The sequence below is a fragment of the Dipodomys spectabilis genome, unplaced genomic scaffold, assembly GCF_019054845.1.
Source record: "Dipodomys spectabilis isolate Male_0828 unplaced genomic scaffold, ASM1905484v1 ptg000060l, whole genome shotgun sequence".
NCBI classification, from domain to species: Eukaryota; Metazoa; Chordata; class Mammalia; order Rodentia; family Heteromyidae; genus Dipodomys; species Dipodomys spectabilis.
Genome location: NW_024870737.1, coordinates 1556177 through 1572289, shown reverse-complemented (window position 1 = coordinate 1572289; position 16113 = coordinate 1556177). Strand labels below are relative to the sequence as shown.

At 47.9% G+C, this 16113-nt stretch overlaps 1 protein-coding gene across 1 annotated transcript; it reads left to right on the top strand.

The window, feature by feature from the left end:
• Window positions 1–3598: 3598 nt before the first annotated feature.
• Mamld1 (mastermind like domain containing 1) lies at window positions 3599–14751 on the top strand. Its single transcript, XM_042680378.1, has 3 exons — window positions 3599–3797; window positions 9826–9910; window positions 12500–14751. Exons 1-3 carry the CDS (start codon window positions 3678–3680, stop codon window positions 13606–13608), a joined length of 1314 nt encoding a protein of 437 aa, XP_042536312.1. The 5' UTR covers window positions 3599–3677; the 3' UTR covers window positions 13609–14751.
• The last annotated feature ends 1362 nt before the right edge of the window (window positions 14752–16113 follow it).

Sequence of the window (16113 nt, the reverse complement as noted above, 5' to 3'; positions counted from 1 at the left end):
TTTGCTAGATAGCTTCACCACTTATTAATGAACTCTTAAACATATGCTAAGTTTGTTTTGAAAAATGGAGTGGCAAATAACACTCAGATACATAAAGGAAGTCATAGGCCACTACTAGCTGAACATTTCCAGAAGAAAGCAAATCCAGCTGCCACAGTCATCTTCAACTCCCAGCTTTCCGCTAAGGAAAAGCAGTGGCTAAAGTCTCAAGAATCTGGAAACAGATAGAACTTGCTATTGGGATACTGGGCAGACCTGGTTCTAGACCTGCCGAAGGTAGGAGGGCGATGCACTGAGGGAATGCACTATACTCTGGGTTTTGCATTTGCACTTGCCACCGCCTGTGCCCAAGCCCTTGAGCTTTCAGATGTAGGTCACTGTGGACATCTCCATGGGCGATATCTGGCCAGCTGATCCAGGCAACAGGATCTATTGAAGGCAGAGTGGAAGTTGGTCAGCTATGATCAAGCCAAGTCACTGACAGAGTGAAGCGAAGGCAGGATCCTAAGGATGCAGCAGTGTCAGGGAAGGAATGCACCCATCTGCTTCTTCAACAGCTTCCAACCCTCCCCATATTGGCCAACCCATTCTATTTCACAGTCAGTCCAGGTTCAGAGAAAATATGAGGCTCTTGTTGCTGAACCTGAGAGAGATTCTACCCTATAAACCAAGTGGCTTGTCAGCTTTCTCCTTTGCTGCCTTGTGTTTCACCTTCCTTGGGGCTGGGTAGTCAGTTGGATTTATGTGTCTACTTTTGTTGAGCTGAATTCTAACTAGGTTCTCCAGCTTAGCTTCAAACTCCTGGGCTGCCTTGAGCCTCAGTCTCTCAGTTAGCTGGGACTGACTATAGAAGCATACCACTATCTAAATTTTAGCTTCATGAACTAGGGTGCTGTTGTGTCCTTTTCTGGTCTTACTTTCCTAGTAGGATTTGGTCATAAAAACAAAATTGGAACCCTTACTGTCGTTTTAATGGGCTTTGGGATAAATGAAGTAAATAGAGGCATTAAATTTGTCCTGTCTCCTCTGTCATTTGGATGGCTTTTTGGGAGATATTGAGGGAACTTGGATGACAGAGGAGACTGGGTGCATAAGTATAAGGGTTATGCTGTGGACATTGCTTCATAGAGTATTGCTTTAGTTTTGGCAATTAAAAACCTGGACTTCTTTTTTTTTTTTTAAGTCAGACCCAGGTTTAGCTTCCATCACTGCCATTTTCTTACTAAGCGCACAGGAAAGAGATGACATTTGATTGTTACCCTGACTGGGAACTTTATCACCAGTTAGCATGTGTTTCTGCCTTTCATTTAATTAGGAACAGAAATTTTGCTTATCACATACCCTATACATGTGTAGCCCAAAGAAAAAGTCACTAGGAATGTTAACTTGGAATCCTAGCATAAGGTAAATCACTATCTGTGGAAAGGATACTTATAGGATGGCATCCCCTCCTTTTCTGGGCCTCGGATAGCATGTGTCTGCAAACTGTGTGTTTACACACTTCTCCACTTCACTAAGTGACTCCAGGTCCATGCTTGATTGTGATACTAAGCTAGGGTTGCCCACACTGTGGAGACATCTTCTACGGCTGGTCATTTTCATGGACTCTCTTCAGTTCTGTGGGTATTCATACTGACCTCTCACTAACATCTAACAAGTCATATGACGCTATGAGGGATTGCTGGGGAGAAGCTTTGAACTGCTTTCATTCTCTACAAATAAGACACATTGATTCATTGCTTTTAGAATGAGTCAGCACAGAGCAAGAAAGTCATCAGAACCCCAGTAATATTTGCATATTGGGATTTTTAATGCCAGTGTGGTTGTAAGTTATTGTGTTTAGAGTTATCCAGCATCTAAGGGTATAGGTATAAAGAATTTCTACTGTCTCAGAAGACAACTTTGCTTCAAGGACAAATGGGAACCTGATGAAAGGAAACTATAGGTGCCAGTGAGTGAGCCTCTGTACTAAGGAGCCTCCCTAGGGGCCTCTACACCCTGTAGAGTTACTCCCCAAACCATCAAAATAGCAAAGAATCATTTGGGTTTGGAGGGAGTTACCTATTTTTGCTTTGGCTGGGCTAGTGTTATCTCTAAAATTTGCACATAGTTGGATCGTCTTCTTATTCCCATTTTTAAAGATTTATCCTTTTAAATATTTATAATTTGTTCCTTATAGTTTGTCTTGAGCCTCCCTTGTAATAGCTCGCTGGTATATTTCTTGTGCCACATTATAACAGGTTTTTTTTCCATTTGAAAGCTTGATTTCTGTATGGCAAGTTAGTAATCATGCATGCATATACGCACTGTGACAATGCCACGAAGCCAGGGTGTGCATCTTGCTCTGCTACAAACTAGCTGTGTGACTTTGGGCAACTTAGTTAATCTCTCTGGGCCTAAATACCCTCTTCTGTAAAGTAAGGACTTATAATAGCTTCACAGACAGCTGTTTATAAGCATTGATGGAGACCAAATAGTTAAAGCCCTTAGAATAGTGCCTGGAGCATTACAAGTGTTCAATGAATTCAAAGGTGGCAGCTCTTACTGTTATTTCAAATAATGTATCTATGTAATAGGTATTTAGTGTTGATTGGAGGCAGTGAATCCAATGGAATCCAAGTGTTTAACTTAGATTGGGGGAAGGATTATATCCCTGTGTATTGGGATGTTGGGGTGACAGAGTGCATCAGTCACAATTCAGGTATTAAGAGCAAGAGGCATAATTATCCTGTAGAAAGAATAATGCCTTATTACAGGGCATCCCTCAGCCCTTTGGACACCATGGCTGCATATCGACAGCACATTTGAGTTTCCCAGCTCTTACTGACATGGATATCAAGTACAGGTTATTTTAATTGCTTTGGCTGAAAGAATTGGGTTACATCTTCAATATGCTCAATACTGGTAAAATTCTTGTCCTATAAAACACAGTGGCAAGGGAACTCCTACCCACACAAGCCCTGAAACCTTAAGACCTGGTAGGGTCAACTGCTTCGTTTTGTGCTCACCATTTGGTTTTGCAGGTCCTTCAGCATGTTGGCAAACTCATGCCTACAAACCAAGTTGGAGTCGTGTACTCTGATGCTGGGGGTGAGGGAATAGGAACAGGGCGGGGGAGGGGGAGAGTGGGGAGGGATCAAAATTAGTCAAAGTCATTGCTGATGAACTAGCCATCTGATTTAGCTTTATGTCCCATTGTCATCAAGACTGATTGCTTAAGGCAGGAGATTCATCACATGAAACCCACTCGTGGGCATGAAGTGCTCTCCAAACCCCCTCATCTTATAGATAAATTGTTGGGGCATTGGGAAGGGGGAGATGCCATGGGCATTTTCAAAGGAGAGAGGAAATACCTTTGAACTGCTTCTTGAAGGTGTCCATGAGCTAAGGCAAGCTAAGACCACCAAGCTATTTGGGTTTGTGCCCCTAAACCAGTCAGGATGCATAACCACAGCACATAGACAACCCAACTAGGTGATCAGAGCAGTGACGAAATCAGTCCAAACCATTTCATGGCCAAGCAGCTGATGGATTGTTCAATCGGTTGTTGTAGACTCATGTAGACAAATCCTGCAAGCTTGGGGAAGCCAGGCCCCCCCAGGTCAGCCTCGGGCGACAGCCCCCATCCCGCCAGGCTCTGGGGAGTGAGTCCTTCCTGCCCGGCAGCTCCTTTGCTCATGAGCTGGCCCGAGTCACCTCCTCGTACAGCACCTCAGAGGCAGCGCCCTGGGGCGGCTGGGATCCGAAGGCCTGGAGGCAGGTGCCTGCTCCTCTACTGCCTAGCTGCGACGCTGCAGGTAAGTCATTTCTCCCTGAGCCTCGCTTTTCCTCATCTGTCAACTGGGGCATGGTCCCCTGCTCAGCCTGCCCGCCCGCCTGCCTCACAGAGTTGTTGGGAGGAGCTCAGGAGGTGACAGCTCTAAAGGCAAGCTCTTTGCAAGCCATACAAGTTCTATACACCTGCTAGGGGTCCCTAACTGTTTCCTGGCTCTGCTATACACTAGTTTCTTCTTAGCATTGTCTGGCAAGTGAACAACCAAAGCAAGAAGAGTGCTCCAGGCACTTTGGCCTCATCTCCAGGGAAATGAACAACGGATTGCACAGGGCACTGTTATTCTCTCTCCTTCTACCATACACCTTCTGACACTGCACTTCCCTACTTGCCTGTCTAGCCCAGCTGCTACACTGGGAGCCTAGCTCTGCATGCCCTCACCCAAGGCCCACCTGGTTGATACCTAGTACATGTTCTGGAACAGCCTCCCCAACCAATAATTGGCCATGACTTTCACACCCTGCAGTGTTCTTTGACCCCCTACACCCTCCAAGTGGGAAGCTGGATTCCCCCACTACAGGATTGGCAGACTAGAATGGCAATGCAAAAGGCAACTGAGTCTGTGCAAGGTGGCTGTGGGTTCGGAGCAGCCTCTGGATCCTACAGTGTAGCAGGCATGGTGTGGCATGCCCCCATAGAGTCACATTAGCAGCCATGAGAACAAGATGATGGATACCAGCCTTGGCAGAGAATTTCATTTGGATCACAAAGTTGTTGTTCTAGTGCATGAAATATCAATGTGCACAGGATGTCTGCCCTATCTGTAAAGAAAACTGGAGAAATGAGCATTTGCTAAGTGATAGTGATCAGAAGATGGTCATCAAACTGAAAGGGCCTCCTGGGATTCTGGCCTTTAATGGAAATTCTGCTTTAGTACATACAGCCTTGTTCTTTTTATCCAGTCTCTGCCCTGGCTTGGAAGAACAAGCAGTGCTTTCCATTCAAGGGCTATTGATTTCTCTCTCCCTCCGAGTCACACCACTCCTCAGCTGTTCGTTGTTCAGCTGAAACCAGAAGAATCTTGTCCAGCCCAAAGCTGCCAGGGAAACAGAATTAGCAAAACGGATGGAGACATCCACTCAGGATGTCGCGGCTTCCATCCTGCTCTGCCCTGCCCTTCCCAAGCCTTGGAAGACACAATGGCAAAGCTCCCAGCTAGTGGGCCTGCAGAGTTCCTATCCTCCACCTCACGGTCTTTCTGCCCTGCCTGAGCCAGTGCCAGGGACAGGGGCAGTGGGTGGGGGTTGCTAGGAACTTGGGAAGCTGATCCCACCTAGAAGGCGTGAGCCTTTCCCTTGTCCCTGCAGCCTGTGAGTCATAGTGAGATGGAAGATGGAAGCACTTTGAGGATGAAGACAGACTCTGGTTTCCTCTGGCACAGGATTATTCCCAGCATTTAAAGCAAGCCATGCTGAGACCAGCCAGCCTGGAGGCAGCAAGAGTGAGGAGAAGGCAGAAAAGCTTACACACTCATAGGCCCAGAGGAAAACAGCCAAGGGAGGAGAAAAAAGGGACAGATTGCTGGAAGCTCAGTCACTTGGTTTTGATGACACTTATTTTCCGAGGCCCTCAAGTAGCAGCTTCAGACTGCATCGAATGCGGGATAGCACTGTGGGTGGGCAACTCCTGCCCCATTTGTCCAGAAGAGCAAGGAAAGGCTTCAGCAAGGCCAACACTGCCCCATGTTTTGCCTAACATGGAGGAGGCAGGCACATTCCACATTCCCCCCTCTAGGACCCCACCTGACTGAGGGTTCTGGCAATGGCTGTCAATTTATCAACCATGAACCATCACATATTGTCTTTAGAACATGGTCTTCCTTGACTGATTCACTTGTGGCTTGCCACTCTCCCTGTCTAGTCTAGGCTCCATAAGTATAGAAACACACCATGACAACATGGCTCGAGCCTGGACCATAGTAGACCAATACTGTTTGTCAGTTGGCTGATACTAAGATGGGCTGGGCCGCTCCATCAGGTCCAATTGGCCATTGAGTCCTTGGGCACATAAGGTAGGGTTAGGTGCTTTATAGTCACAGGGTGAGTAAGTTACTTCCAATGTGGCTTACAAAATCTACAAAAGAAAGTGTTTTTCTACATGGAGTAATAAACAAGCCCACGCTATAGTTGATTAATCTTTAAGGCAGATAACTGAGTACATTCTGCCACATGGCAGGCTGGCTCTGTGTGGGACGCTCATAGGGCAATGTCTGCTGCTCTGGGAGATGAGGCAGGGTCACCTCCTAGAGGAAAAGAAATCTTCTTCCCTCTCCCTTTCTTCTCTGCTGTCCTCCTCTCCTCTTTCTTCTGTCTTTTCCTCCTCCCCTTCTCCCTCTGCCTCCCTTTCTTCCTATCTCCCCGCCCTCCTCTAGAGGATTATGGGGTGAGTGTTATCTGAATCTGGCTGAATCTCAGGAATTTTTTTTTGTGGCTCACCTGTCCAATTCCTGCTGGTTGCCAGTCCTCTCACCTTCACCCAACTGGAGAGTACTTTAAGTGCTGGCATTGGTAATGAAATAGGCTTCCCAATACAGAAGTGGAGGGTATGACCTCAGATGATTGCACTGAGGGGCTTGGAAGAAATTAGCATGTGGTACATGCTGGGTAGAGCAGATGCAGCTCCTGTCCCAATTCCTTGGCAAACCCCATGCCAGGCTCCATGGTACCAGTTGACAGTGATCGAGTGTGCAGTTTGCGATCACACAAGTTGAGGCCCTAGCATTTCCATCAGCCTCCAGAGACCAATAGGTCTTTCTATCTTCTGAGCACCAGCAGGAAGCTTCTAAAAGGCAGCCCAGGACCATTCTGTGAATGTGGCATGCTGGGTCTGGAAGAGGGTGTGGCAAAGGAAGAGCAGGGCTGTAGTTCCCTGATACTTCCGGCTGGCCTCAGCCCTAGACTCACCATGGTGGTCACGTGGGAAACACTCTGTGACTCACACAGGGCCTGCCTGTCACTGTCACTGGCTCGATGGGATTGAGTGACCTTGGCATTTGCAGCCTTCGAAAAATTGAGGTTTTTGATGGCCCCTGTGTAACTTTACTTTTAAAAATCCACATGACCTGAGCTATTTTTCACCAGAGGACAGAAATCGAATGTACCGTCACTAAACAGCAATTTCAGCCACTGTTTCCTCCTGGTCACTGAAACCATTTGTCATTTCCTGTTTTCTCCATTTTCCAACGATTCTAATTGTCAGTGTCAAAAGGCAACAACTGTTTTCTTGGGGCTTATCTTTGGAGCACATTGATTTAGAACAAAGGATGGGAGCCTCCGTCTGCAAAACACTGCAAAACAAAGGAAGCGGCCCCCTCTGTAGGCCTGCAGACAATGCCCTGCTTCCCTCTGCCAGGGACAACAGGATTGACCAGGGCGGGAGCAGAGACAGGACTGGCCCTGCTCTTAGACACCTTGGTGAGGTGACCAGCCCACAAGAGACACCTGTGTGCAAAGATCCTCCAGAGTTGATTACCAGCACTACAGGCTGAGCAAGGATACAATTTGGCTTTTTCCTTTAAGTTTTGGATGTGCTGGAACTTGTGCTTCTGAGAATGAAGATTCACCATCATGCCATTTGTCCCTATATGGGTAGTCTGGGTAGGAAATGCCCCTTTTCATCTAGCAAATGGTATCCAGCACCTACATCCTCTGATTTCAGCTCCAAGCTAGCCTTTCCTTTTGTTTTCCATGCCCATGGGCAGACTTTCTCTGTAATAGGTCCTTTCGCAGATTCCTGTCCTCCCTTCCTATTTCTTTGGCTAACCTCCATCTGTCCCATATAAGTGGAATTTTTGAATCTAATGAGGTTGTAAGAGGGGTTGGAGGTGGACTAGGGGCAGACCTAGGTAGAAAGATAGGAGTTTATTTCCAGATGTATGAGGATGAAGGACTTGAAGCCCTGGGTCTGTAGTTAGGAGGCTTTACACTCCCTAGCCATGTTGATTTGAACAAGTCATTTAAGCTCTGGATCCTGAGGTTTCACATTAGGAAACAGTAGACTGTAGATCTGTCCTGATGTCCCCAAGCTGTTATAAGGGTCATGGCCGGGTGGGGCGGGGGGGGAGGGAGGGAGGGAGATAGAAAGAAAAGGGCTGCTTTCAGAAATGGCTCACCCTGCTGGGCACTGCCAGTGACTCACACCTGTAATCTTAGCTACTCAGGAGGCTGAGATCTGAGGTTGCTGATTCATAGCCAGCTAAGGCAGACAAAAATCAAGAGCTTATTATATCCAACTGACCAGCAAAAAGACCAGAGTATCCATATGGCTCAAATGGTAAAGCACCAACCTTGAGCAAAAAAGACAAGCGAGAATGTGAGGTACTGAGTTCAAGCCCCAGTGTACATACACACACACACACACACACACACACACACACACTCTCCACACAAGAAAGTCTCACCTACTCAGAGCATCTCAGGCAGATGCTGTGGCCTGTGATAGTCATGTGACCTCCACAAGAAATCAGAGGAAATAATGGGTGGGACATGCACGAGACATTAAGCATGCCCACCCCATCAGTGCTTCCACAGGAAGAGGACCACTCGAATGATCAGATGATCAGCTGAGAAGCAGCATCCTCCCTCTACCCATAAGCAGCCACCCTGAGCAGGAGGAGGTACAAGTTAGGACAAGAAGCAGGCCAAGGGCAAGATGGAAAAGCAAAGCCCAGTCTGGGGAAATGGCTTCTAGTGTAGTCTTCCCAGTGCCATGTGTTTGTCCTCTCTGCCTTGGCAGGAATTGAAGCCAGGAGCTACTGCCAGGCCTGCAAGCCGGGCACACTCCCAAGCACTGGCCTTCCGCCCCACCCTCTCCCACTCCAGCCACCAATGCAGAGGACGTCTGGGGCCTTTTCTGTCAGAGCAGGCACTTCGTAGGCAGCCCCAGTTAAAGCATGAAGTCTTCTGGCATCTGGAGACACAAGCCAGAAAGTGGTCTGTGGGCTCATGCTCCTTGACACAGCAGCCTTGATGGTTGGATGCTGCCAGGCAGGCTGCTTGAGAAAGGGAGAGCTGGCAGCATGTGAGCAGAGACGTGTGAGCATTAGATTAGGAGTCAAGACCTACAATCACTGGGCTCTGACTTGCTGAGGATCTTACAGTGAGTTGTGCCTTCTCTGGCCTTGGGCCTTTCTTATTCTTACCTGACTGTGTTCCTCCCTTGGCTTCATGAGTGAATCCCAGACTCTGCCAGCCTGAGCCCCTGAGCATAGGTCCTCCCCTTGCTCACATCACAGGCTCTGAGATGAAAACAGGAAGCTCCTCCCTATTCAGAAGGAAAAGAAATTGGTAGTGTCTGGCTACTCTTGGTGTCAGACAGTGTGTCCATCTGTTCGCGTCACTCTCCAGCTGTTCATAGCAGGACTGCCCAAGCCTCAGCAGTACTACCCACCACCAAAGAGCCCAGTGTCTGTTCTGCTCCAGCCACAACATTGGATTGTCCAGTCTTGACTTGTCTGGGAAATTTGAAATCCAGTCCCTACTCCTATTGTTTATCATCCTCTGAATGTAGCTCATATGCCTGGATCTCCCTGAGACGGGCATACCCAGATACCTATTGGTACTGGGGGCATGGTTCTGGCCAAGGCAGAGTAGTATAGGACTGTCACCTCCCTCCCTCTACATATTCTGCTTCTAATAATGCAGCCTAATATTACATTTTATTTTTGATGATCACGTCTCACTGCTGAGCCATCCTGAGTAGATGGATATCCGAAATGCTTCACTGTTTCTCTATGTGCTCTTGCTATTAAGCTCTGGCCCTCCTGCTCATCCTATGCTGTTGCAGTTGTTTCTCTTAACCCAGGCACAGAATCTACTTGTATTTATAGCTGTGGATCTTGCTCGGGAGGGTGGGGCATGCATGCAAGTGTGTGTTGATGTGTTCACTCATGCTTTTGCTGCACCAAAGCCAAGTCCTAGGTCCCCATACAGAAATCCAAGGCTAATAGTTCTGGGTGGCTGTAACCTAACATATCTTTTCAATCTTCCATTTAGCAAGAGAAGCAGAGATCAGGTCTTACGGCAATGACCCCTAAACAGTGGAGTGAGCATATCGCCCAGCAAATGAGTCCATTGCAAGGTAAGTAGTTAAGATCAATGTATCCAAAGTAGCCAGTGTGAGGAAGGTGCGTATGTGCAAGTGTGTGAGAATTCATTTCCCAGTAGGCAATTGCTATGTGTGATGTGAAAGTACTGAGAGACAGAGAGAGAAGAGGTACGAAAGCCAGTTAAATGGTGTCCAGATAGTTCATTCATATTGGCAGCCACCTTTAAGAAGGCTTGGTTCTTTTTGTTGTTGTTGGTTGTGGGGCATGAACTCAGGGCCTGGGCACTGTCCTTGCTCTTTTTGCTCCAGGCTAGCACTCTAGCACTTTGAGCCACAGCTCCACTTCTGCTTTTTGAGGGGTTAATTGGAAATTTCACAGACTTTCCTGCCTGGGATGGTTCTGAGCCACGATCCTCTGATCTCAGCTTCCTGAGTAGCTAGGATGACAGGCATGAGCCACCAGTGCCTGGCTGGAGGCCTGATCTTAATAGTTCCAAAAATCGGGCTGGGAAGGTGGCTCAGTGGCAGAGCACTTGCCTTGCATGCATGAGGCCCTGAGTTCGATTCCTCAGCACCACATAAGCAAAAAGAAAAAAGCTGGAAGTGGCGCTGTGGCTGAAGTGGTAGAGCACTAGTCTTGAGCTGAAGAGCTGAGGGACAGCGCCCAGGCCCAGAGTACAGGCCCCACCCCAGGATCCCTCCCCCCCAAAACAATAGTACCAAAAATCACTTTAATTCAAGAGATTGACTGGGCTTAGTTGGGCCTTTTAAAAGCCACTCTTGCCCATGGAAGAGGACCAGAGTTCTTAGCCTAACCTTTCCGCACACATGCTCTCTTATTGCTAATGGGTTTCAGGGCATTCTGGCAGGTATGAAGAATATAAAAGGGGGTTCAAGATGCTCCCCTTACACAGTCTATGCTGAGGCCTCCCAGTGCCTCTACAGATAACAGGAATCCATGTCCTGCCACATTTACTGGCTGAGGACAAAGCAGTTACCAATGGTTAAGCATGGCACCTACTTCATGGAGCTTGCAGACTGGGCAGGGAAGCTTTAAGTGAAGCAGTCATTAGAAGCCATGGCATGATCTTGGAACAAACCAAAGGGACAATCTGAAGCTCTTGACACTTGTCCTCTGTCCCTCAGACAAGTGGTCAGCATCTTTGTTGCAGCCCAATGTCACCTGCCACATGATTGTCCCTGCATTCTCTTCCAAAAACCCCTGTCCCTTTGGACCTTATACCCACCACACATCTCTGTCCTCTATCCAGGGTAGACTTAACAGTCAGGCTTCATCTCTAAAAGTGACAGACATGTTCCACAAAGGCTGATCTTGGTAGAGGGTTAGTCTTAGGAGACCAATTAAACCTAACCAAAAGCCTTCAAACTTTCATGCTAAGGAAAAATCCTACGCATACTTACAAGAAAAATAACGCCACTCATCACCATAAGTAGACTGTGGTGGCGGGGGGGGGGGGGGGGGGAGTCATAACAGGCTGGGACTAACAGCTCACACTTCCTGTTCCTGCTTGACCTTGGGCAAACTTCATGATAGACAGATATTTCAGGGTTCATACCACAAAAACACCAGCAGCTACCAGCCACAGCTGAGAGAAAACATTGTCAGAATTAGCACCTAGGTCCCTTTCTATCTACCACTCTTGTCTCTGCAGTACAGTTACTCCCAAGCAATCCTAGATTTCAGCCTTTAGAAAGAAACCCAAACTGGCGCCAGTGGCTCACACCTGTAATCCTAGCTACTCAGGAGGCTGAGATCTGAGAGTAGTAGTTCAAAGCCAGTCCCAAAAACCGGAAGTGGCTCTGTGGCTCAATTGGTAGAGTACTCACCTTGAGCTGAAGAGCTCAGGGACAGCTCCCAGGCCCAGAGTTCAAGCCCCATGACCGACTGACTCCCCCCCCCCAAAAAAAAGAAAGAAGGAAAGAAAAAAAGAGAAAGAAACCCGACTCTAGTTCAAATTTCCACATGTGGGAACACAGAGGCGGCCACACCACTGTCCCCACCTCTTACCCCACTCATCAGATAGAGAAGCTGAAGCAAGCCCAGGCCCTCTGCAATCGGACAGACTGAACCTTCTTCTTCAGCCCTTTCCTTGGGTACCCTCCTCCTTGCCCTCCCTCCCTTTCTCCTAGTCATCCTTCGTTTCCTTCCTTCCTTCCCTTCTCTCTCTCTTTACTTTTCCATCCTTCCCTCTCTCTTCTTCCCCTCCCTCCTTCCCTAATTTCTTTCTCCCCCTCTATAAAATCTGCACCATGTATTAGAGCGGGCAGAGGCAGTTGCCAAACCCTTGATACACAGCACTGAAGGTCAAAGCAGATGTCTTCTGGCCTCCTGGAGCTTCTAGTATGCTTGGGAAGCTTGCTAGGTCAGGTGGCATTTCAAGCCCAGCAGAGTAGGGGTGCTGTGAATATAGACCAGGGAGGTGTGGGACAGTGTCCTCCAAGTCCTGTGTTCCAGGCTGAGGACAGTTGAGTGGAAGGAAGGTACAGGGGAGGCCTAGTAGGGAAGTACACAGTGGGAGGTATGGTCAATGCTGGGCATGCAGTGTCTGTGCTAAGCTGAGCATGCTTTTGAAAATCACCCTCCTGTCTCTCTCCCTGTAGCCGTCCAAGAACAAGTCACCTCCAAGTGTAGCCAGACCAAGGCAACCTCCCCAGCCAGCCAGAATCTGATGCCACCCAAAACTGGGGTCCTTCTGAACAATCTGAGTCCAGGAATAATGCCATTCACCAGGCACCAGAGTCCAAATGGCATGGGTATGATCTCATCAACTCTGAAGAAGCAGCAAGGAATATTCAACTGCAGTCATCAATATCATATAATGTCCAGCTCAGGCCACTCCCCCTTAGACAGTCTTGGCTCTGTCTGCCAGCATCTACAGAGTCCCAAGGCCAATTCCCCAGGAGTGCCCCTGAGCAAGTTCCATCCCAGGCCTCCCACCAGCCAAGCTCTAAGTCTCCACCAGCGCAGACTACCCAATGTGGCAAGAACACCCACTGTGTTCAACAGTGCTACATGGGTGGTGGCAGCGGTATCTGAGACCACAGTGGTTTCAAATGTAGATAACAGCACTCACCAACCTGTGGGTAGCAATTCCATTTTTGCCAAGGCACCCGTGAGCGTGCCCCCACATGCGCCGACATTTCCACTGCAGCAAACGGTGATACAGCCCAATCAGGTGGCCCCAAGTGGCAGGCCTGGCCAGAAGGTGAGTAGTGCCCTGGCCAATGCCAGTTTCGGCCTATTGGGCAACCACAATCTCCAACAGAGTCCAGTGCAGGGCCCTGTGCCTGTGCTGAGCACCCCCACGGCCCCCCAGCCAGGCACAGCCCACTCTGCTCCCATGAGTCCAATTCAGGCCATTGAGCCACCAAGCTATATGGCCACTATCATGGCCACCACTGCTGCTGCTTCTGCCATTGCCGCTAGCCACTCCTTGGGTCCATACAATAGAATGGATCCAGCCCCTGAGCTGCTACCTGATAACTTCCCGCTCCAGGACCAGCCCCCAGTGAATGGTTCGACTTTGCCCCCTGACTGCAATGAGGTAGATCTCATGGAAACTCTCATGAAAGACCCCAGTGTGGGTACAAATGAAGATTGGATGTGTGACTTAAAGCTTATTGATGATATTTTGGAACAGCATTATGCTGCCCAGAATGCCAGAGGCCAGAATGCTGGCCAACTCACCCAGGGTTCTGGGGAGCCTTAAATCAGAGTAGGATACTCCCAGAACCCCCGCCCCCCTACCCCACGCTGCTATGGTCTGAACCCACAGCAAATTCATAACTGGTTCCAGGCAGTCACACTTCACCCCTCCGCACAATTTGAGTAGTGTTGGCCTTGCCCATCCATCTCTCCTCTCTCTACGAAATAGCAAGCTGGTGATTTTTCAAGCTACTTGTACATATTTGAAAATTTTGTAAATGGTTTTCCTAAACATTAATGACAGAAGTATTTATACTTGGTTTTGTGACTTTGTAAATAAAGTGACGGCTTTGGTTTCAATTGGGTTGTGTTCATTCTGCATTGTTTTGTGTTTATTACGCATTGTTACAAATACGCAGACTGTGTTGTTGGCTCTAGTGATGCTTTGTTAAGCCAGGTGGATGAGTCACTATGGTTATGATGTGATGAGTGACGTATGTTTGTGTGTATGTGCGCACGCGCGCGTGACCAAGGGGTATTTGCAAACTGACAAATGCCAAATAGAAAACCACTTGGTCATTCATTTCCATTTTCCTTAAAAATTCAATCACCGCGTGTGACTCTTAATCTCTTTTGCAAACCTTTCGATCTCTGCTAGCTCTTTCCTGATGAGCATTTTATAGCATTACAGCTTTGCATTGTTAAGTGTCCCAGAGACACTGGTAGCTGGGTGAGAGTGTCCTTTCTAATTAGGTAAGGTGCAGAAGTGACAGAGGTGGCTGGGAGTTGAGCCCTAGCAGAGCTGTCCACCTGAAGGGCTGCACTCATTCATAAGGAGAGAAAGCTCCAGCCCCACACAGCTTCGGTGCACCCCCTGGCCGGCAAAGGGGATCCTGTCCTGCTCTATAGTCTGCTTTAAAGTCCTTTGCATTCAATTTGATGTGAAGCTCTGTGGTTTGGGGCAAACATTTGTAAACACTAATCATTGATTTGGGCTTTGTCTTTGATGGTTTCTATCTGCGATTATTGTCATGTATATTTAAGTGTCTGTTATAGAACACCCACATCCACTGTCCTGTAAACTTTTCTCATTGTCCAGATCTTTGTGTAATCGTATTTTAATTGCCACCTTGTATTTTGATTCTATATTTGCAATCTGGCGTGTTTCCAGCCAGCACTGTTTTTTTTCCCTTTGTTCTGTAATAAACAGCCAAGAAAAAAAACAAGTGTCTCTATTTTTGTTCATTTTTCCCAAGGGAGCATTCAGTACCTACAGTCCCCCCCTCCCCCCACTGCCCCCAAGGCAGCTAAGCCTGCTAGCATGTTTGGTTCCTTCTAAGGCACAGGGGTTATGTTTGAGTAGCACATGCTGCAACACTTTGGCACCACAGTGCATTTTACAGAGGTTTAAAGAGGAAGCAGGTAGCCCTGAAGGTCATTTGATGGTGGGGACATGGGCAAGGATTCCTTAGGGTCTTCACTCCACCATCTTCTTGCCCTTGACAAAGATTGTACTTGCCCATCCTGAGCCAAACGCTGCCACCCTCAATCATAGATGGAACTAAATGGAATAGCGTTCCATACTTTGTTAAAAGCAACATCTGGATAGATGGGAGACAATGCAGACAGTGAACCATGGAAGAGCTATGAAAGTTAAATTCAGGGCTCTGAGACTGCGGCATATCCAGTTACAGACCTAATTTTTTTTATTGGTCAGTCATGGGGCTTGAACTCAGGGCCTGGGCTTTTTCACTCAAGGCTAGCACTCTACCACTTTGAGCTACAGCACCACTTCTAGTTTTCTGGTGGTTAATTGCAAATAAGAGTCTCACAAACTTTCCTGCCCTAGGTGGCCCAGGATTCTCAGATCTCAGCCTCCTGAATAGCTAGAATTACAAGCATCAGCCACCAGATTCCTACTCAGACTTAATTCTTGAGTAAGGGACAATTACCAAGAGTGGCTGGGCCCGGAGTGGCTGTGAGGCAGGTGATATGTCAGCTACGTGGAAAAATGTTTGCCTTTCACAGGTAGCCATAAGGCCTGCAAGTAGGCAGGTGAGCACCCCTACAATGTGTGAGAAAAAGGGGCTTCACCTTCCTTCACCCTGTCTCTGTATCAAAGCTTGGGCTAGACACAAGCACACTCCTTCTCTGTGATCCTACCAGAAGAGGTCATCAGGGGGGATGTGGGGAGAAGGTCAAAGTTGGCTGGCCTTCTGTGCAGGATACCAGTGGAAGGAGATCAGATTTGTCTCATCCCCAACTGAGAGCCTACCTTCCCCCACATCTTAATTTTTTTCCCTTTATATCGTGACGTGCTACCCTATCTTAGCAACCCTAAAAGGTGGGGAGGGAGCTGGTTGGAACACACACACACACACACACACACACACACACACATACACACACACACTACACTACACCATACTACACTAGCATAATAAGCAACAATGGGATCAGATGTAGTGAATATGTGCTCTGCGATGGTCTGCCATGTCCTGCAGAGCCTAAAAATGCTCTCAGAAGATGCCCACATCCAGCCTTTCATTAGCTGTGATGAAGGGCAAAT